Source organism: Actinia tenebrosa, unplaced genomic scaffold, assembly GCF_029948245.1.
Source record: "Actinia tenebrosa isolate PJP-AT-01 unplaced genomic scaffold, QUT_ActTen_1.0 PGA_scaffold10__47_contigs__length_13832649, whole genome shotgun sequence".
NCBI lineage: Eukaryota > Metazoa > Cnidaria > Anthozoa > Actiniaria > Actiniidae > Actinia > Actinia tenebrosa.
In genome coordinates this window covers 3,265,711-3,287,084 of record NW_028292570.1, presented here as the reverse complement: position 1 = coordinate 3,287,084, position 21,374 = coordinate 3,265,711, and the positions used below count along the sequence as shown (strand labels likewise).

Below are 21,374 nucleotides of genomic sequence, written 5' to 3'. Positions count from 1 at the left end.
AAAGCATGGACTATAGCCCATGGTTTTGATCGATTTTGGGCCATTTTCACACCTTTTCAAAAAATATGCATTATTCATAAAGGATGCAAAATAGGTCATTTTGGGGCATGTTTGGGCAAAAAGCATGGACTATAGCCCATAGTTTTGATCGATTTTGGGTGATTTTTGCACCTTTTGAAAAAATTTAAAAAGATATGCATTATTCATAAAGGATGCAAAATAGGTCATTTTTGGCCATTTTTGGGCAAAAAGCATGGACTATAGCCCATAGTTTTGATCGATTTTGGGTCATTTTTGCACATTTTGAAAAAATTTTTAAAAATATGCATTATTTATGAAGGATGCAAAATAGGTCATATAAGGGCATTTTTGAGCTAAAAGCATGGACTATAGCCTATGGTTTTGAACGATTTTCGGCCATTTTCACAACTTTTGAAAACATATACATTATTTATGAAGAATGTAAAATAGGTGATTTTCCGCCATTTTTGGGCAAAAAGCATGGACTATAGCCCATGGTTTTGGACGATTTTGGGCCATTTTCACACCTTTTCAAAATATATGCATTATTTATGAAGGATGCAAAATAGGTCATTTTTGGGCGAAAAGCATGGACTATAGCCCATGGTTTTGATCGATTTTAGGCCATTTTCACACCTTGTCAAAAGATATGCATTATTTATGAAGAATGCAAAATAGGTCATTTTTCGCCATTTTGTGGCAAAAAGCATGGACTATAGCTCATGGTTTTGATCACTTTTGGGCCATTTTCACAACTTTTGAAAAAATATGCATTATTTATGAAGGATGCAAAATAGGTCATTTTTGGGCGAAAAGCATGGACTATAGCCCATGGTTTTGATCGATTTTGGGCCATTTTCACACCTTTTCAAAAAATATGCATTATTCATAAAGGATGCAAAATAGGTCATTTTGGGGCATGTTTGGGCAAAAAGCATGGACTATAGCCCATAGTTTTGATCGATTTTGGGTGATTTTTGCACCTTTTGAAAAAATTTAAAAAGATATGCATTATTCATAAAGGATGCAAAATAGGTCATTTTTGGCCATTTTTGGGCAAAAAGCATGGACTATAGCCCATAGTTTTGATCGATTTTGGGTCATTTTTGCACCTTTTGAAAAACTTTTCAAAAATATGCATTATTTATGAAGGATGCAAAATAGGTCATGTAGGGGCATTTTTGAGCTAAAAGCATGGACTATAGCCTATGGTTTTGAACGATTTTCGGACATTTTCACAACTTTTGAAAACATATACATTATCTATGAAGAATGTAAAATAGGTGATTTTCCGCCATTTTTGGGCAAAAAGCATGGACTATAGCCCATGGTTTTGGACGATTTTGGGCCATTTTCACACCTTTTCAAAAGATATGCATTATTTATGAAGGATGCAAAATAGGTCATTTTTGGGCGAAAAGCATGGACTATAGCCCATGGTTTTGATCGATTTTAGGCCATTTTCACACCTTGTCAAAAGATATGCATCATTTATGAAGAATGCAAAATAGGTCATTTTTCGCTATTTTGTGGCAAAAAGCATGGACTATAGCCCATGGTTTTGATCTCTTTTGGGCCATTTTCACAACTTTTGAAAAAATATGCATTATTTGTGAAGGATGCCAAAAAGGTCATTTTGGGCCATTTTTGGGCGAAAAGCATGGACTATAGCCCATCGTTTTGATCGATTTTAGGCCATTTTCACACCTTTTCAAAAGATATGCATTATTTATGAAGAATGCAAAATAGGTCATTTTGGGGCATTTTGTGGCAAAAAGCATGGACTATACCCATGGTTTTGATCGATTTTTGGCCATTTTCACACCTTTTCAAAAAATATGCATTATTCATAAAGAATGCAAAATAGGTCATTTTTGGCCATTTTTGGGCAAAAAGCATGGACTATAGCCCATAGTTTTGATCGATTTTGGGTCATTTTTGTACCTTTTGAAAAAATGTTTTAAAATATGCATTATTTATGAAGGATGCAAAATAGGTCATATAAGGGCATTTTTGAGCTAAAAGCATGGACTATAGCCTATGGTTTTGAACGATTTTCGGACATTTTCACAACTTTTGAAAACATATACATTATTTATGAAGAATGTAAAATAGGTGATTTTCCGCCATTTTTGGGCAAAAAGCATGGACTATAGCCCATGGTTTTGGACGATTTTGGGCCATTTTCACACCTTTTCAAAAGATATGCATTATTTATGAAGGATGCAAAATAGGTCATTTTTGGGCGAAAAGCATGGACTATAGCTTATGGTTTTGATCGATTTTAGGCCATTTTCACACATTTTCAAAAGATATGCATTATTTATGAAGAATGCAAAATAGGTCATTTTTCGCCATTTTGTGGCAAAAAGCATGGACTATAGCCCATGGTTTTGATCACTTTTGGGCCATTTTCACAACTTTTGAAAAAATATGCATTATTTATGAAGTATGCCAAAAAGTTCATTTTGGGCCGTTTTTGGGCGAAAAGCATGGACTATAGCCCATGGTTTTGATCGATTTTAGGCCATTTTCACACCTTTTCAAAAGATATGCATTATTTATGAAGAATGCAAAATAGGTCATTTTTCGCCACTTTGTGGCAAAAAGCATGGACTATAGCCCATGGTTTTGATCACTTTTGGTCTATTTTCACACCTTTTAAAAAGATATGCATTATTTATGAAGGATGTAAAATAGGTCGCTTAGGGGCATTTTTGTGCTAAAAGCATGGACTATAGCCCATGATTTTGATCGATTTTGGGCCATTTTCACACCTTTTGAAAAAAATATGCATTATTTATGAAGAATGCAAAATAGGTCATTTTTGGGCGAAAAGCATGGATTATAGCCCATGGTTTTGATCGATTTTGGGCCATTTTCACACCTTTTCAAAAGATATGCATTATTTATGAAGAATGCAAAATAGGTCATTTTTGGCCATTTTTAGTCGAAAAGCATGAACTATAGCCCATGGTTTCGATCGATTTTGGGCCATTTTCACACCTTTTCAAAAAATATGTATTATTTATGAAGGATGCAAAATAGGTCATTTTGAGCAAAAAGCATAGACTATAGCCCATGGTTTTGATCGACTTTGGGTCATTTTCACACCTTTTGAAAAGATATGCATTATTCATAAAGGATGCCAAATAGGTCATTTTGGGCTATTTTTGGGCAAAAAGCATGGACTATAGCCCATGGTTTTGATTGATTTTGGGTCATTTTCACACCTTTTGAAAAACTTGCATTATTTATGCAGGAAGAAAAATAGGTCATTTTGTGCCGTTTTTGGGCAAAAAGCATGGACTATAGTCCATGGTTTTGATTGATTTATGGTCATTTTTACACCTTTTGAAAAAATATGCATTATTTATGCAGGATGAAAAATAGATAATTTTGGGCCATTTTTGGGCAAAAAGCATGGACTATAACCCATGGTTTTGATCGATTTTAGGCCTTTTTCAAACCTTTTCAAAAAATATGCATTATTTATGAAGAATGCAAAATAGGTCATTTTGGGCAAAAAGTATGGACTATAGCCCATGGTTTTGATCGATTTTGGGTCATTTTCAAATCTTTTCAAAAAATATGCATTATTTATGAAGGATGCAAAATAGGTCATTCTGGTTAAAAAGCATGGACTATAGACCATGGTTTTGATCGATTTTAGGCCTTTTTCACACCTTTTCAAAGAATATGCATTATTTATGAAGGATGCAAAATAGGTCATTTTGGGCAAAAAGCATGGACTATAGCCCATGGTTTTGATCGATTTTGGGTCATTTTAGCACCTTTTGAAAAGATATGCATTATTCATAAAGGATGCAAAATAGGTCATTTTTGGCCATTTTTGGGCAAAAAGCATGGACTATAGCCCATGGTTTTGATTGATTTTGGGTCATTTTCACACCTTTTGAAAAACATGCATTATTTATGCAGGAAGAAAAATAGGTCATTTTGTGCCGTTTTTGGGCAAAAAGCATGGACTATAGCCCATAGTTTTGATCGATTTTGGGTCATTTTTGCACCTTTTGAAAAAATTTAAAAAGATATGCATTATTCATAAAGGATGCAAAATAGGTCATTTTGGGGCATTTTTGGGCAAAAAGCATGGACTATAGCCCATGGTTTTAATCGATTTTGGGTCATTTTTACACCTTTTGAAAAAATATGCATTATTTATGCAGGATGAAAAGTAGGTCATTTTTGGCCATTTTTGGGCAAAAAGCATGGACTATAGCCCATGGTTTTGATTGATTTTGGGTCATTTTCACACCTTTTGAAAAACATGCATTATTTATGCAGGAAGAAAAATAGGTCATTTTGTGCCGTTTTTGGGCAAAAAGCATGGACTATAGTCCATGGTTTTGATTGATTTATGGTCATTTTTACACCTTTTGAAAAAATATGCATTATTTATGCAGGATGAAAAATAGGTCATTTTGGGCCATTTTTGGGCAAAAAGCATGGACTATAACCCATGGTTTTAATCGATTTTAGGCTTTTTTCAAACCTTTTAAAAAAATATGCATTATTTATGAAGGATGCAAAATAGGTCATTTTGGGCAAAAAGCATGGACTATAGCCCACGGTTTTGATCGATTTTGGGTCATTTTCAAATCTTTTCAAAAAATATGCATTATTTATGAAGGATGCAAAATTGGTCATTTTGGTTAAAAAGCATGGACTATAGACCATGGTTTTGATCGATTTTGGGTCATTTGCACACCTTTTCAAAAAATATGCATTATTTATGAAGGATGCAAAATAGGTCATTTTGGGTCATTTCTGGGCGAAAAGCATGGACTATAGCCCATCGTTTTGATCGATTTTAGGCCATTTTCACACCTTTTCAAAAGATATGCATTATTTATGAAGAATGCAAAATAGGTCATTTTTGGCAATTTTTGGGCAAAAAGCATGGATTATAGCCCATGGTTTTGATCGATTTTGGGCCGTTTTCACACCTTTTCAAAAAATATGCATTATTTATAAAGGATGCAAAATAGGTCATTTTTGGCCATTTTTGGGCAAAAATCATGGACTATAGCCCATAGTTTTGATCGATTTTGGGTCATTTTTGTACCTTTTGAAAAAATTTTTAAAAATATGCATTATTTATGAAGGATGCAAAATAGGTCATATAGGGGCATTTTTGAGCTAAAAGCATGGACTATAGCCTATGGTTTTGAACGATTTTCGGTTATTTTCACAACTTTTGAAAACATATACATTATTTATGAAGAATGTAAAATAGGTGATTTTCCGCCATTTTTGGGCAAAAAGCATGGACTATAGCCCATGGTTTTGGACGATTTTTGGCCATTTTCACACCTTTTCAAAAGATATGCATTATTTATGAAGGATGCAAAATAGGTCATTTTTGGGCGAAAAGCATGGACTATAGCCCATGGTTTTGATCGATTTTAGGCCATTTTCACACCTTTTCAAAAGATATGCATTATTTATGAAGAATGCAAAATAGGTCATTTTTCGCCACTTTGTGGCAAAAAGCATGGACTATAGCCCATGGTTTTGATCACTTTTGGTCTATTTTCACACCTTTTAAAAAGATATGCATTATTTATGAAGGATGTAAAATAGGTCGCTTAGGGGCATTTTTGTGCTAAAAGCATGGACTATAGCCCATGGTTTCGATCGATTTTGGGCCATTTTCACACCTTTTGAAAAGATATGCATTTTTCATGAAAGATGCAAAATAGGTCATTTTGGATCATTTTTGGGCAAAAAGCGTGGACTATAGCCCATGGTTTTGATCGATTTTGGGCCATTTTCACACCTTTTGAAAAGATATGCATTATTTATGAAGGATGCAAAATAGGTCATATAGGGGCATTTTTGGGCAAAAAGCATGGACTATAGCCCATGGTTTTGATCACTTTTGGTATATTTTCACACCTTTTGATAAAATATGCATTATTTATGAAGGATGCAAAATAGGTCATTTTTAGCCATTTTGTGGCAAAAAGCATGGACTATAACCCATGGTTTTGAACGATTTTGGTTTTTTTTCACACCTTTGGAAAAAATATGCATTATTTATGAAGGATGTAAAATAGGTCATTGTCCGCTATTTTTGGGCAAAAAGCATGGACTATAGTCCATGTTTTTGATCAATTTTGGTCCATTTTCACACCTTTTTAAAAAAATATGCATTATTGATGAAGAATGCAAAATAGGTCATTTTCCGCCATTTTTGGGCAAAAAGCATGGACTATAGCCCATGGTTATTGGGTTGACAAAAATGAAGTTATATATATCCAAGGTACCCCCCTTTTTTTTTTTTCCCTCTGATATTGGAGAGTCAAAAATGATTATATATAACCAAGGTTTTTTTTTTTTTACTTCGGTTATTGGCTATTGAAAAATGAAGCTTTATATTCTTACCTAGGTTATTAGGGAACGAAAAATGAAGCCATATAACCAATGTACACTTGATTCCTTATCTTGATTATTGATAATCGAAAAGTGAATTATATATTGATTTGATTTTTATTATAGATTTATATATTGGATAGAAAGATAATGATATCATTAGATTTAAAGAAAGAAACACGTAACAGAGAGATTTAAAAAATGTATATTTAGTTTTATTGAATTTTGACACTCTTGTTATAATACATATTTGGTGCACGCTAAATATCAAGTGATAAATTATGTTTTACAATGCTGTGCTAAAAGATAAGTTCTAACATCTTTCGAGATATGACCGTTATTTTTTTGTTGCAACATATTTAAATTCAGGGTTTTCCCCCAAAAAATGTTGCATAGTGTGAAAAAACGTTTTTTAAGATTTATTATTTCAAAATTAATAGATATAATAGGCTTCAGAAAATATATATGCCATATTCATTTGGCGACAGTTCATTATCAATGCGTAATATTGATTAGCGCATACCGTGTTTATTGTCGCCATATTGGAGGTCAACTTTGAACATCGCCCGCTATTCTGAATAGCAATTGATAACTTCCAAGCATTCTCTTATGTGTGAGTCAAATGACAACGAAATGGAAGCCATGTTGTAGGTATCTTTGGTTTAGTGCAGTTTTCGTATGACTGTGAAAAGCTTATTTATTCTAGAATTTTAATTGGCTGATTTTTTTCGTGCGCAATATGATTGGTCTAAAAGTGCCGTGATCTTGGCGTGACCGTGTCCGCGCCGTGTTTATGCCGTGTTTCGGGTATTTGATTGGATGGAGAGTGAATTCTCGAGAAATATGATTGGTCTGGCGTATCCCTAGCCGTGTCAAGAACGTGTTCGTGCCGTGAGCTTTTCACAGTCATACGAAAACTGCTCTGATACCACCAACATGGCCGCGATGATGTATCGTACAAACCAAATAATTTTGATTCTTGTTTGCCATGTTGGATGATGATTATTTTCTCCTCGTGGCAAATTTTAAACACGTGGCGCGCATAAATCACTATACTAACGAAGGATTGGAATAGTAAATTTGAATTATGACGTCATTTACTATAACTACCAGACTCCCTTGCGCACTTTCTTGTGTTCAGTTAATTAACACCTATTGTCTTACTATTCTCATGAAGGAATACGATTTTGAATAAGAAAGAAAGTTCGCAAAGCATTTTGGTAGTGGTACAGTAAAATGACGCCATCATGTAGACTTCTTAGTTCGTGACGATCATTACTCATTTGTCTTTAACCGTTTCCCTTCACTCTTATTTCAAATCCCTCCCCCCCCCCCCCCCCCCTCCCACCCTCCCAAAATCGATGACGCACCTGTGGCTTTTCATCTCGTAATTCTCTCATTCAAATAAAAATGAGAATTTAAGAAAAAAATTTGGAAGCCATTTCGTTTCCTTATTAGGCTACTTGTTCCCATGCTCTCTCGTTAAGGCGCGACCGAGAGAGGAATGTCTTTTTACACACGAAAAGTTAATCACGTTATCCGTCTAATTTATATAAATCTCAAGCTATTTCAAAATTCTGCTAAAAAAACTCAAAATACTCACGAGGAAAAACTATATCTAAATGAATCTCTTTATACGAATATTTTTTCAGCCGTTTTTTTTTTATGTTAAACATTTGCGTCTTCTCTGCCAAAAAGCCAAAACTCGACTGGCATTCGTTTTTTATTACACTAATAATGTGTTTTTATATATTTAATAACTTGCGCGCTTCATGTCTATGAAAAGGTGATTACTATAAATTTCCTTCTGAAGTACAGTCAAGTCATTTAAAATTTCACGAACGGTTTGCGCGCAAGATATTCTTAAGCACCCTAATAATTAATAATATTGATACTTAAATTAAGAAGTTGACTCTAAAATCTATTCTAGGCTAAGGTGTCCCTCGTTATCTCGACCGTACATCGTGTATGACGGGAGAGAGGATGATTTTCCTCGAGGGAATCGCTCAGAAATAAGATGTTTCTTAAGGTTTTTCATCTCTTTCATTTTGTTACCTAATAGTCGTCGTAATCTCTCTGATTCTTTCCTGCTTGCTTTGATTGCTTCTAACAGATCACTGACTGATTCTTGACTCGATGTTATTTGGTTGTCGTTGCCCATATCTGTAATAAAACCACATCATACTTGTTTTAGCTTGTTCAGTTGATGTTCTTGATGATGATGATGATACATGATGATGATGATGATGATGATACATGATGATGATACATGATGATGATGATACATGATGATAACTGATGGTGATGATACATGACGATGATACATGATGATGATACATGATGATGATACGTGATGATGATACATGATGATGATACATGATGATGGTACATGATGATGATGATACATGGTGATGATACATGATGATGATGATACATGATGATGGTACATGATGATGATGATACATGATGATGATGATACATGACGATTATACATGATGATGATACATGATGATGGTACATGATGATGATACGTGATGATGATACATGATGATGATACATGATGATGGTACATGATGATGACTGATGGTGATGATACATGATGATGATACATGATGATGATACATGATGATGATGATACATGACGATTATACATGATGATGATACATGATGATGGTACATGATGATGATACGTGATGATGATACATGATGATGATACATAATGATGGTAGATGATGATGATACGTGATGATGATACATGATGATGATACATGATGATGGTACATGATGATGATGATACATGATGATGATAGTGATACATGATGATAACTGATGATGATGATACATGATGATGGTACATGATGATGATACGTGATGATGATACATGATGATGATACATGATGATGGTACATGATGATGATACGTGATGATGATACATGATGATGATACATGATGATGATGATACATGATGATGATACATGATGATGATACATGATGATAACTGATGGTGATGATACATGACGATGATACATGATGATGATACATGATGATGATACTTGATGATGATACATGATGATGATACATGATGATGGTACATGATGATGATGATACATGATGATGATGATACATGATGATGATAGTGATACATGATGATAACTGATGGTGATGATACATGATAATTATACATGATGATGATACATGATGATGGTACATGATGATGACTGATGGTGATGATACATGACGATTATACATAATGATGATACATGATGAAGATGATACATGATGATACATGACGATGATGACTCGTAATATATAATGATAATGATAATGATACATGACAATGATGATGATGATATTACGAGGATAATGCATGCTGATGAAGATAGTGGCTGCGTAGTTGCTGCCACCTACATCAGTCAACCAGATACAATCACTCCCATACAACAAACAAACTAACTTTACCTTTCTTGAGTTTCAATAGATTCTCCATCTGTGAACACTTCAGTTCTGCTTGTACACTAGCCAGCTCCAGATGATAGCTATCTTTCAATATCTTCATCTGTTCCATAAGCTCGTTGATTTGTGCCGTCCTCTCGTCTAGTTGGTTCTTCATTTGATCAACGACGGTGTTGCGGTCACTCGCGTGAAGTCGCGTTGCTTGGAGACGCATCTTAAAATTGTCGATTTCCATGTCCTAGAGATAACGACAGTAACAAAATTGTTTAAAATTTGAAGGTAAACTTTAAGATTGGAAAATGCGGACCGAAATTATGCGTAATATTTTTGTCTGGGCATTGGACAATGTTATTTTAACTAGTTCTGCAATTTTGTTGCGTTAAAAAAAGCGCGCTCTTTTTATTGCGCCCCATATAATCTACATGCTAGTATGATAGTATACTGACCATGTATTACGACTCCCTATCCAATCACAATCAATTATTTTCATAAGCATCTTACCTTGGCTTCTAGACTCAGTCTGTGAGCAATATCGTCTGCATGTCTTTGCTGTTCAGCGGCTTCTTGCACCATTTTAAGCTCGCGCTCCAACGCCGATACTCGCTGGCTCAAGAATCCAATTTCTTGCTCGTAGCGCAAGCGCAGTCGATCCAACCTGTGCTCCTTAGCAGTGTTGGCGCTCTTCTGTTGCTCGATTTCGTTTAACACTGTCTTGACCTCTCTTTCCCAACATTCCCTCTCGAGGACATAACTCTGTAGTTTACTATTAGCTGACGTGTAGTCGAGTTTCAATTCCGATTCACGCATGCGCAGATCATTCAGTTCTTTCTTAAGGGATTCGTTGTCTTTTTCGATGGCCTTGAGCTTTGCAACTTTCTCGGTGTAATCGCTTTCTTTCTCAACCAACTCTTTCTTCGTTGATTCTAGATCTGACTTCATTTTTCCAGCTTCTCCTTGGTGCTTGGCCGATTCTGCGCAAGCAGTACTCTGTACCTTCAACATTTGGCGCTTTAGATTCTCAGTTTCCTGGAATGACTTGACTAAATTATCCTCTGATTCTCGGAGTTGCGTCTCTGAGGAATTCAGTGCTTCCTGCAAGCGTTCTTTCTCTTGTGCAAGGCATTTGAATTCTGTATCGAGATTGTCTTTCTCGATAGATTTTTGGCTCAGAACGGTTGAGAGGTTTACGGTATCTTCATGAATCGTGTCGTATGAATCCTTCAGCGTCTCGTATTCCCGTCGAGAAACCTCAACCTGGTGTTTCAAGATCTCGTTGCTTGCTAACAAGCTACCACGTTGAATCTCGAGCTCTTCATTCTTTTCCTTGATGTTGTTCAAATCGTTTTCTGTTTCTTCAAGAGTTTGTTCCAATTCATTGACTTTAGAGCTCAAAGCTCTCACTTCTTCTTTGAGTTCTTTCTGTTTCTCGTTATTGTCCTGAAGCTGTTTTTCTAGGCTCCCAATATTGTCTTCCGCTTTGGAAACTTGAGTGAAAAGGTCTGTCTTCTTCTGGTTGGCGTTCTCGTATAGCTTTTCTAGTTCATCCGTCTTCGCTATACTTGCACAGAGCTCCTTCTCCTTCTCTTGGATCAGTTGTTGCAAGCCCTTCTCTCGTGCTTCCAGTTCAAATATCTTCTTCTTTGTTTCGAGCTGTTTCTCCTGCATTGCATCAAGATGCCCCTGCGCCTTTTTAATATCGCTGCGCGCTTCAATCACCTGCACACGTGTGTTATTCGAATCCTCAGCGTATCTATCGCGTTCTTCCTCCGTCTCTTTATTCTTGGCTTTGAGTTCTTCAAACTCCTCCTTAAGCTGCCAGTGCTCTTTTTCCAAAATCATTTTCTCTCCTTTAAGCTCGCACAGTTCGTCGTCTTTATTTCGCTCCATTTCTATGGCCTTTTGCTTCAAGGTTTCAAGTCGTCGTCTCAAGCGCTTTCCTTCTTCTTCAAGTTTGGTCTTTTTCTTCTCGGTCTCTTGGAGATATCTCTTCATCTCAGCCAAGTTGTTACGATCTTTCTTGAGTGCTTCTTCGAGCCTGTTATTTTCGTCATTTGTTTGAGCTAAACTTTCTTGCAGAGATCTGTTGTCGCTAAACGAAGACATGCAGGCTAGATGGAAAGCGTCCACTACGTCTTTGATAGATGCTCCAAACCCTGTTTCATTCGGTCCATCGACTCCATCGAAATCAGTCTCATGTTCGGCTAGAAGAGTACTGCTTTGCATTTCCGCGAATCGTTCCCCACTGTTTGATGCTTTCATCTTGCTAACAACGTTCAGCTTAGCTTGAGCTTCTGCTAGAGCATCTACGTTATCATTTTCCTGTTCTTTGACTCTAGATTCCAAAACTTCAAGCTTTTCTTCAGTCGTGTTTAATTTCTCTTTTAGATCTTTGTTCTCGCGATTGGCATCTTTCAAGGCTTCTTTCGTTCTTCGCAAGTCCACACGTTGGTCTTCAGATACCTTCCTCAGATCATCGATGGTATTTTCAAGCTTTTCTATCTGATAGCTCGAGCCTTTTTCCTTTTCTGTTAATGTACTTGAAGTCTGCTGCAATTCCTGTGATGTACTTTGGAGGGCATCGGTAGATTCATCAAGCGCTGACTTTAGATTATCCCTCTCTTGCAGCAACTTTTGGTTCTGAGTTTTCAGCTTTGAAATCTTTGCGTTAAAGTTTTCAACCGCTTTCTCGCTCTCTTCTCGTTCTCGCTGAGACGTGTCTTCTAGTTGCTCGATCTTGTTCAATTGGTTGGCAACTTTTCTTTTTAATTCTTTAATCTCCGACTCCAGGTTATCAATACAGCCTTCTGCCTCACCCAGCTGGTTCTGGGTGGCCCAGAATTTTTCAAATAACTCCTGTTTCTTTTCTTCAACAGATTTGATCTTGTCTTCATGGTTTTTGATTTCGTGTTGAAGCTCCTCGTTGCGTTTTTGGCTTCTCTCGAGCGAGTTCTTAGTCACTGATAAATCCTTGTTTGCGTTCATGAGGTCTTGTTTAAGATGATCAATCGCGTCGTCATGGCTACGAATCATAGATTCTAGAGCTTCATTCAAAGACACGACTTTATCAGTAGCATATCCTTTTTCATTTAACAAGTCATTGCACGTTTCTTGTAGTTTCTTGACTTGTTCTTCAGCATGGATGAACTCTTCCATCAGTTTTTTCTTCTCCCTCTCGCTATTGTCACATCTGAGTGTTGTACTTTGAAGCTCATTTCTGGTATCAGTGAGAGAATCTCGTAGGCGTTTTAACTCAACTCCCTGCACTTCAAGCTCCTTTTTAAGCGTTTGAGCAGTTTCTTCAAGTAATTTGGCTTTCTCTTCCAAAATCTCCTTCTCCTCTTCGAGTTTCCCGTGTGTACGCTGCAGGGCATTCAAACTCCTCTTGGCAGTCTTAAGCTCTTCCACTTGCTCATTCAAATCTTGCTCGACTCTCGTTCTCATTTCTCTTTCAACTATGATGTGCTTCTTGAAGTTCGTCGCGTCTTTCTTGCTGTTTTTCAGTTCCATTCCTTGTTGCCTCATCTCTTCCTTAACTGTTGCTAGCTCAGCTCTTATCTCTTCCTTATCCTTCACCACATCATCGTACTTCATCCTCAATTCCGCCAAGTTTCCTTCAGAAATCTCCAAATCGCGAACCAAGCCTTGCTTCTCGTTGTACACGACTTCAAGAGACGCGATTCTTTTCTTGTCACTTCTACTCTCGTCCTTCGACGCTCTTTGATTTGTTTCAAGATTGTTCATTCTCTCTTGCAAGACCAGTCGTTCCTTTTCCAAAGTGTTTTTCTTCTGTTCCAGTTTTGCAATGTTGCTTTCAAGTGTTACAATATGTTGATTTGCTTGCACGAGTTCATTATGTGCTGTTTCTGCATTCTCTTCATATTCAGCGGACAGTGCCTCCAGGTCTGTACACTTAGCTTGCAATGCCATGATACGTTCTTTGTTATCGCCATTCTCCTCTTTCAATGCTTCGTACTGTTCTCTTGCATCTTGAAGAAGAGCCTCTTTAGTTTTTACGTCTTCTTTCAGTCTCTTCGTCTCATCACTAAGCTTCTGACAGAAATTCTTAAAACTGTTCAGTTGGACCTTTAGATAAGCAAATTCTCTATGAACACAGTCGATGTCTTTTTCACAGTTTTTGTTCTCAACTTCAGACACCATTGCTTCAGGTCGAATCTGATCCAAGCTTTTCTCTGTTGCCTTAATAGCTTGCCTCAGAGCTTGTACAACAACTTCATTCTCAAAAAGATTCATTTCCAGATCAGCTTCCATTGACTTCTCCTCCGCTTCATCTTGAGGTTCGCGACCTACTGCGCCAAGTATCAGACGTCGTAGATCTTTGCCCATTTGGCTGACTTCGTTTCGGAGTGATTCCAAATTTAGCTGTAGGCTGAGAACTTTTCTTGTACTGAGGTACAACTCGTTGGTGAGTTTTTGAGCATCTTGTTCAAGCTCACTCTTTTTTGCTTCCATTCCTTCTATGGTTTCTTCCTTCTGCGCGATTTCTTTCAGCAGGCTTGCTTTCTCGGTGCGTACTCGCTCCAAATCTACGCCCAAGTCGTCGTTTTTGGCAGTAGCATCAAGGATATTTCGTTCAGCTTCGTTTCTTCTTCTCTGACTCTGATCATAAGCGGTAGAAAGTCTAGCGTTCTCCATAGATGACTTGCTTAACCTCTGATTCAAGATTTCTTCAGCATCAACAGCTTTTTTGTACCTTTCTTCCAGTTCGTTCAGATCCTTCTTGGCGGCATTCAGCTCGTCTCTTACGCTACTGTTCTGACTTGAAAGATCCATAAGTTTTTGCTCCATCTCATTTTTAGCTTTTTGTGTCCTGTCCTGCTCAGCTTCTAGGCTGTTGATGTTGTCCTTAGCTTTGGACAAGTCATTTTGAAGCACATCGCAGATGCTTAGTGCAGATTCGTGTTCAGCTCTCAGTTCTTTATGCTGTGCTCGTTCCTGGTCAATCAGCTCATTCAACTTCCTTTCACGCCTTTCTGCCTCAGAAACCTTGCATTCAACCTCGCATTTTTCCTCTGATAAAGTAATAACATCTTTCCTTAGTCTGTCATTCTCCTCTTTATAGGCCTCGTTGGTAATTTCCATCTCACACATTTTTGTTTTGGTAGATTTGAGATCCATTTCGATTTTCACTCGATTTTCCTCGTTTTGCTTCACGCTTTCCTTCAGAGCTTCAATTTCAGTTTTCATCATATCGTTTGCTTGCTGTAGTGGTAAAAAGCTCTCTTTCAAGGCTTTTAACTCGTCTATTAATTCTTTCTCTCGGTCGGTTAAACTTATAATAGCCTCTTCGTTTTCTTTGTTTTCTTTTTCTAAAACTTCTCTTTGTTTTTCCAGCTCACTGATCTGCTTTTCTCTGTCTTGTTGTTGTTCGTGGAAGGACATTTCTTGCTCTTTAAGTTTCATTTCTAGCTCCTCATAGTCTTCTTTTTTAACCATTTCTCTTCGTAGCCTCTCATTCTCAGCTTGCAAGCGATGGTAGCCCATCTCAACACCTGTCAACGAGTTCTCCAACGCATCGCTGTAGTTCATGATGTCGTCCAGCTTGCCTTCGAGTGTCACCATAGCAACATCTGATTGCTTTGGTTTTTCTACTACTGGTGCTGTGAAAGCTTTAATTTCTGGCTCGGAAACTCTTCTCGACTTTGAAGAATACTCGGACAATTTCTTTTCTAATTTCTTTAATAGTTTTTGCTGTTCCTGTGTTTTGTCATGTAAACTTTGGTTCAAATTTTCAACCTCTTCTTTCTGGGTAGCTTCGTTTTTGTATTTTTCTGCCATCGACTTTGAATACAATTCCAACGCCTTCTCTTTCTCCTCTAAGAGCTCAACTTTGTCTCTGAGTTCAGCCATAGTTTCTTCACGAACCTGCAAAGTTGTTTTCACCAGATCTGCTTCGGTAGCCACTGCAGCAAATTCTCTCTCAACGTTTCCAAGCTTTGTTTTTGATCCATGCAACGCTTCTTCCAAAATATTCGCCTTGTGTTGTAGCTCGATGACAAACTTTTCCTTTTCGCCGACCTCTTTCTGAAGGTCGTCACTAAGACCCGAGTAGTACTGCAACTGGGAGTTCATCTTTTCCTTGTTGTTAAACATCTCAACTAGTTTTGACTTCATGACTTCATTCTCACGGACAACGGCTCGGAAGTTTTCGATCATGGTCGGCATCTTGCATAAAAGACCTTGTTGGTCTCTTGGCATAAACTTCATTTCCTCGTCTCCAGGTACAAAGATAGTGTCCGAAACATCTGAATATGGGCTATTGGGTCCGGATCCAAGATCGGTGAGTGAGCTGATAGAGATCCCAAGCGCAGAATCAGGAGATAAACTCTCGTCTCTAGCACTGTACTTACGGATATCATCAATGGTACGAGAAACGTTCAAGATCTGTTCTTCTAGCTTCTCTTTTTCCCGCCTGTTGTTGTCAACTTCAACGTCTCTGCTGGCTAGTTTCTTCTTCAGTTGCTGCATGTCATTTCGTAGATTCAAGTTTTGCTTCTTGACGATTTCGTACGCTTCGTTCGCTTCAGAACAAGCAGATTTCAGGCTAAACAACCTTTCTTTCTGCTTCTTGTCATCATTTTCCATTTTTTCCATCTTTATTTTCAGCGCATCCAGAGACTTCATGTTTTCCATTCTCAGCCTTTCCTCCCTTTGGCGTTCCTCCTCGCGCTCGGACAAAGCAGCTTGAATTTCCGAATTCTTCTGGTTAAGTTTTCGAATTGTCTCATTTTTTACTTTGATGTCATTTCTTGCGTCATTCAACTCCTTTTCCAGATATCCCATTCGTTTCTTCGCTGCACCAAGTTCATCTTCTGTTCTCGTTTTATCGTCTTTCGTTGAGCTGAATTTTTTGTCGGCTTCTCGTAGCCTGTCTCTCAACTCATTCAAATCTCTCTCTAACCTTCGCTGTTCGTGCTTTGACTCTGTGGAATCCATCTTCAGTTTCTTTATTTGTGAGTGTAGTCCCAGGTTCTTTTCGACCAAGTTTTTAAGCTGATTTTCTTCAGCTGTCGAAAAATAATACGAAAACCCATTAATTTTACTGTAAGAAATTTTCTTAGTAATCTAAGCTACCTTGGGATATTGTACTAAAAGGTCTGCACTCGATGCTCTGATCTAAACAAAACTAGACAAAAAGTTCTTTTGTTCTTTATCTCAATCCACAAGGGGAAACCCTAAGAAAGTCAATTTGAATTTTCCCTTTTTTTTCACACAACAAACAAATATATTTAATCAATTATTTTGAAGATATTTTCGCCACTAGAAGATACAGCTGTCTAACCTTAAGAAGCTCTTCTGCAGAAAACTGGAAATTCTTAATAAGGAATTAGATTTGTGAAAACAACGCACCGGGCTCGAAAATTGTCAGTATAATACACGTGGTACACTGCAGAAATCATAAGTACACTCAAGAACAATACAGACAGATTAACGTTAAACAATGAAAATCTAAACTTCATTTGAAAATGGATCGCGTTTGGCGTCCTAAGTTTGTTTACACTTGTAAACTCAGTAAGTGTATGGTGATATATTTATGCTGGAAAAATAGCGTTTTGCATGGCCTTGGAGTTGTTTTGCGAAGACCTTGTTTTCTTTGGAAAAAAAAAAAAGTGAATGAATAAATAAGCAAACTTTGTTTCTTGTACTCAAAAAAAAAAAAAAAATTCTTAGGTATAAACATTTAAAATGTTAGTGTTTTTTGTTGTTGTTGTTTTGTTTTGTTTTTGTTTTCTTTTTTGCTCAAGGCAAACATATAAGGACGTTTTTCGCAATATTTAATATATTTAATATTTATTTATACTGAGATGAAACAGCTGGCATAGCTCATGGAGGCTACAGATATGATATATGCAAGTTGCAATATTGTACAAGCATGAATATCAGAAATAGAAGAATGTCTTTCTTTTCGTTTTTGCAATACTTTCTGCAACGCAATAATTATCTTCAAAACTAACTTAAGTACGATAACTCCACGTGCATAGTATTTTCAATACTTTTCTCCAAAGGAATACCATTGGGCTTTCGCTTGCAAAACTTCTGCCATAACTCAAAACAAAATATCTATCTTAAAATGCGTGATAGATTTTTGATGTAAAAATCAATATCAGCCTTACAACTATAGGCAAATAGTATCATATTTGTAAATGCGAAAGTTATAGGAAGATAATACGAATTTCGTAACCGGGTTGGTTCCAGACATGTTCGTGCCAGGGTTAATATGAAGCGTAGCAACTAACGGTGTAACGATTGCGAAATGATACCTTACTTCAAAGATACTATGCTTAATATGTTAAGGATACGACACGAGATGAAACAGAATACTACTTTTTTCACTATTGCCTTGAAATTCAATATGGTTATGGATTTTTCATTCAGTATTCGTGTTGTACAATTATGTTGAAATTAGCTAGGTGTTCCAGGAAAGTCCAAGAATCCCAATAAATCTCTCTAAAAGACGTCAAAACCAGAGCAAATATTTGAACACAAGTCCTACTGATAAACACATCTATTTACAGTTCCTTATAAAAACACTTAGGCAAATAGTACGTCTTTATTATAGTAGCGACACAAAAGCTGCAGTTTGAACACAAATATTTGAACACAAGTCCTACTGATAAACACATCTATTTACAGTTCCTTATAAAAACACTTAGGCAAATAGTACGTCTTTATTATAGTAGCGACACAAAAGCTGCAGTTTGAACACAAATATTTCAACACAAGTCCTAATGATAAACACATCTATTTGCAGTCCCTTATAAAAACACTTAGGCAAATAGTACGTCTTTATTATAGTAGCGACACAAAAGCTGCAGTTTTTGCCCGATAATATTTGCAAGAAAACGAGTAGAACGAAAGTTGCAGCGTCACTAAATGCATGGCGTCCTTATATACTCTTGCACGATAGACTCAGATAGGCAACAAACGAACTAGAAAGTGATCATGATATCAAAAAATATATATTTGCAAGCGAAGGAAAGAAAAAACTAACCTCAAACTTGATACTGAATTTCCAGGAAAGATCCCAGTACCAAAGGCGAAGAATTTGGTGCAAGTCAAGCGTCGGAGCTTCTTGACTACTATCGACTACAGTACAAAGAATGTTGACCGCGACTCCAAGATAGCTTACAAGCGCGTTACTTGATCATAAACCATACGATTCAATTGTTTGACTGGATTACTTGGTTTAAACCCCAGCCGTTCAAACAATTGCCAGGCTTTAACAAACCATCTTAATTATTTCTGCTGCATTGTTGTCTTATACAATTAATATCTTGAGTCTTTTCTTACTTAAAACGAATTGTTTTAATTATTTAAAGTTACTAGGAAATCGTTGTTTTTGCTTTTTGATCAACTTTGTTTTGAAAATGATAAAGTTTTGGGGTTTCTAGTTGTTTAATCTATCTATAAATATAAGCATATTAACAACACAAATAGAAGACTAGATATCTAACTGATAAATATCATGCATAAGTTTGTTATCAAATGTGGTACTACATTGGTTGTCATGACGCCCGGTCGCGCGTGCCCCGCAATGGCGGGAAAATGTATGCAGCACGAATCTGCGCGCGCATGTCAAGATCTACTGGCGGGAAAGGGAAAAAACAAATAGCACATAACGTATGTGCAAAAATAGAAATGAAAAAAAAAAAAAAAAAAATACAGTATATAGATATAGTTGTCAATGAATGGTAAATTCACGATATTTCACAACTAATGAATGGTAAATTCACGATATTTCACAACTAATGAAATTTCACAAGCTCTTGTAATTGTCAGCATTGTCTTCGTACGAATGCCGGTTAACCGGGCTAATTTCATTAAGCTAATTAAATTTTAGTTGCCTAACTTACCATTATTCGTTTCTTCTTGGTTTTTTAGCGCATGTTCAAGCTTTTCTTTCTCATGTACTTTGGACTCATTATCTTCAAAAAGTTTCTGTAAATCTTCCTCCTTCTCTTTCAAATCTTCAGACTTTCTAACCAACTCTTGTTCAACCAATTTAATTTCATCCTCGTAAACTGCAACTTTCTTCTTCAAAAGATTCATTTCTTTTTCCTGCATCTTATTCTGGAAAGACAAGTCATCGACTAACATTTCTAACCCAGTTTTTTCTTTCTGTAATTTATGTAATTTCACTTCCAGCTCCTTTACATTGGTCTCTGAGATTTTGAGTTCTCCTTCAAGGCGGTTCACGTTTTCTTTATTTACCTCTAGCTGGAGAGTAATTTTAGAAATTTCTGTTTGAAGTGCTACGTTTTCTTCGAGAAAAGACTTGTTGTCCACAAAATCTATTTTTTCATCTTCTAGAAGATTCGTTTCATCTTCAAGAATTTCGACTTTCTTTTTCATCAAGTTTAATTCTTGTTCAAGAATTTCTTTTTCTGAGCGCAACTCATCGTTAGCAGCGTGGAGATCTTCTCTCAATTTTTCTAGCTTTTCCACCGAGTCTTGTAAGTCTTTAGCCTCCATTTTTTCATCTTTCAGAAGCTTCATTTCATCTTCGATAATTTCAACTTTCTTTCTCATCAAGTGTACTTCTTGTTCAAGGAGTCCTTTTTCTGAGCGCAACTCTTCGTTGGCATGGTGAAGTTCATCTCTCAATGCCTCTAGCATTTCTACCGATTCTTCTAGCTCTCTCGCTCTATTTTCGCTGATGTTTAGTTCTTGTTGCAGATCGTGCTCATCGGCACGTGCTATCGATAACTCAATGTTCAAATCATTTACTTGATTGCGCAAGGCCCTGTTTTCGTTTTTGAGGCATCCATCATCCATGATGTCTGCTGCTTCGTTCTCGAGAAGGATGTTTTCCGATCTAGTTTGCCTCAGTTCTTGTTCAAGATGCTTGATAATGTCTTGTAGCTCTCTCACTATATTGTTTTCTTTTTGTTTTTTATCTTGAGGAATTGCCTCATCTTTTTCATCTATGTCTTTTTCTTCGAGAGGTTTCTCTTTCTCTTTGTCACTTTTCTTGCCTGCTGAATCAACCGTCTTTCCATCTTCCTTGATACTCTGTGCACCAGCATCACACTCATCCAAAGGTTTTTCTTCAAACAATTCTTCCCTCTCTTCATCTATGTCTTTTTCTTCAAGAGGTTTCTCTTTCTCTTTGTCACTTTTCTTGCCTGCTGAATCAACCGTCTTTCCATCTTCCTTGATCCTCTGAGCACCAGCATCACACTCATTCAAAGTTTTTTCTTCAAGCAATTCTTCCCTCTCAGCTAGAACCTCATTAACTATTTGTTCATGGATTTCTTCCTTGACTGACACTCTTTCCACTTCTTGCTTCTCTTCTGCAGCATCTTCTTTTGTTTCCTCTGGTGCCATTGTTGCCGAGGCCTCAGACTTTTGTGGTTCTTCCTCATCTTCCAAAGCAGTGGCAAAATTATCCACCTCAGTTGCAAGCTTCTGCCTCTCATCTTGTATCTGTTGCATCGTTGCCCTCAGTTGAGCAATTGTAGTAGGATGGTTATGGTTTATTT

At 36.8% G+C, this 21,374-nt stretch overlaps 1 protein-coding gene across 1 annotated transcript in view; it reads right to left on the bottom strand.

Moving 5' to 3' along the window:
- Positions 1-7,769: 7,769 nt before the first annotated feature.
- The window catches only part of LOC116305814 (uncharacterized), a gene marked incomplete in the record, with an annotated part of 15,296 nt that continues 1,691 nt past the window's right edge, over positions 7,770-21,374 (bottom strand). The window contains 4 exon segments of the mRNA XM_089026522.1: positions 7,770-8,583; positions 9,880-10,111; positions 10,375-16,898; positions 19,746-21,358. Coding sequence (XP_088882648.1) covers positions 8,342-8,583; positions 9,880-10,111; positions 10,375-16,898; positions 19,746-21,358 — 8,611 coding nt within the window.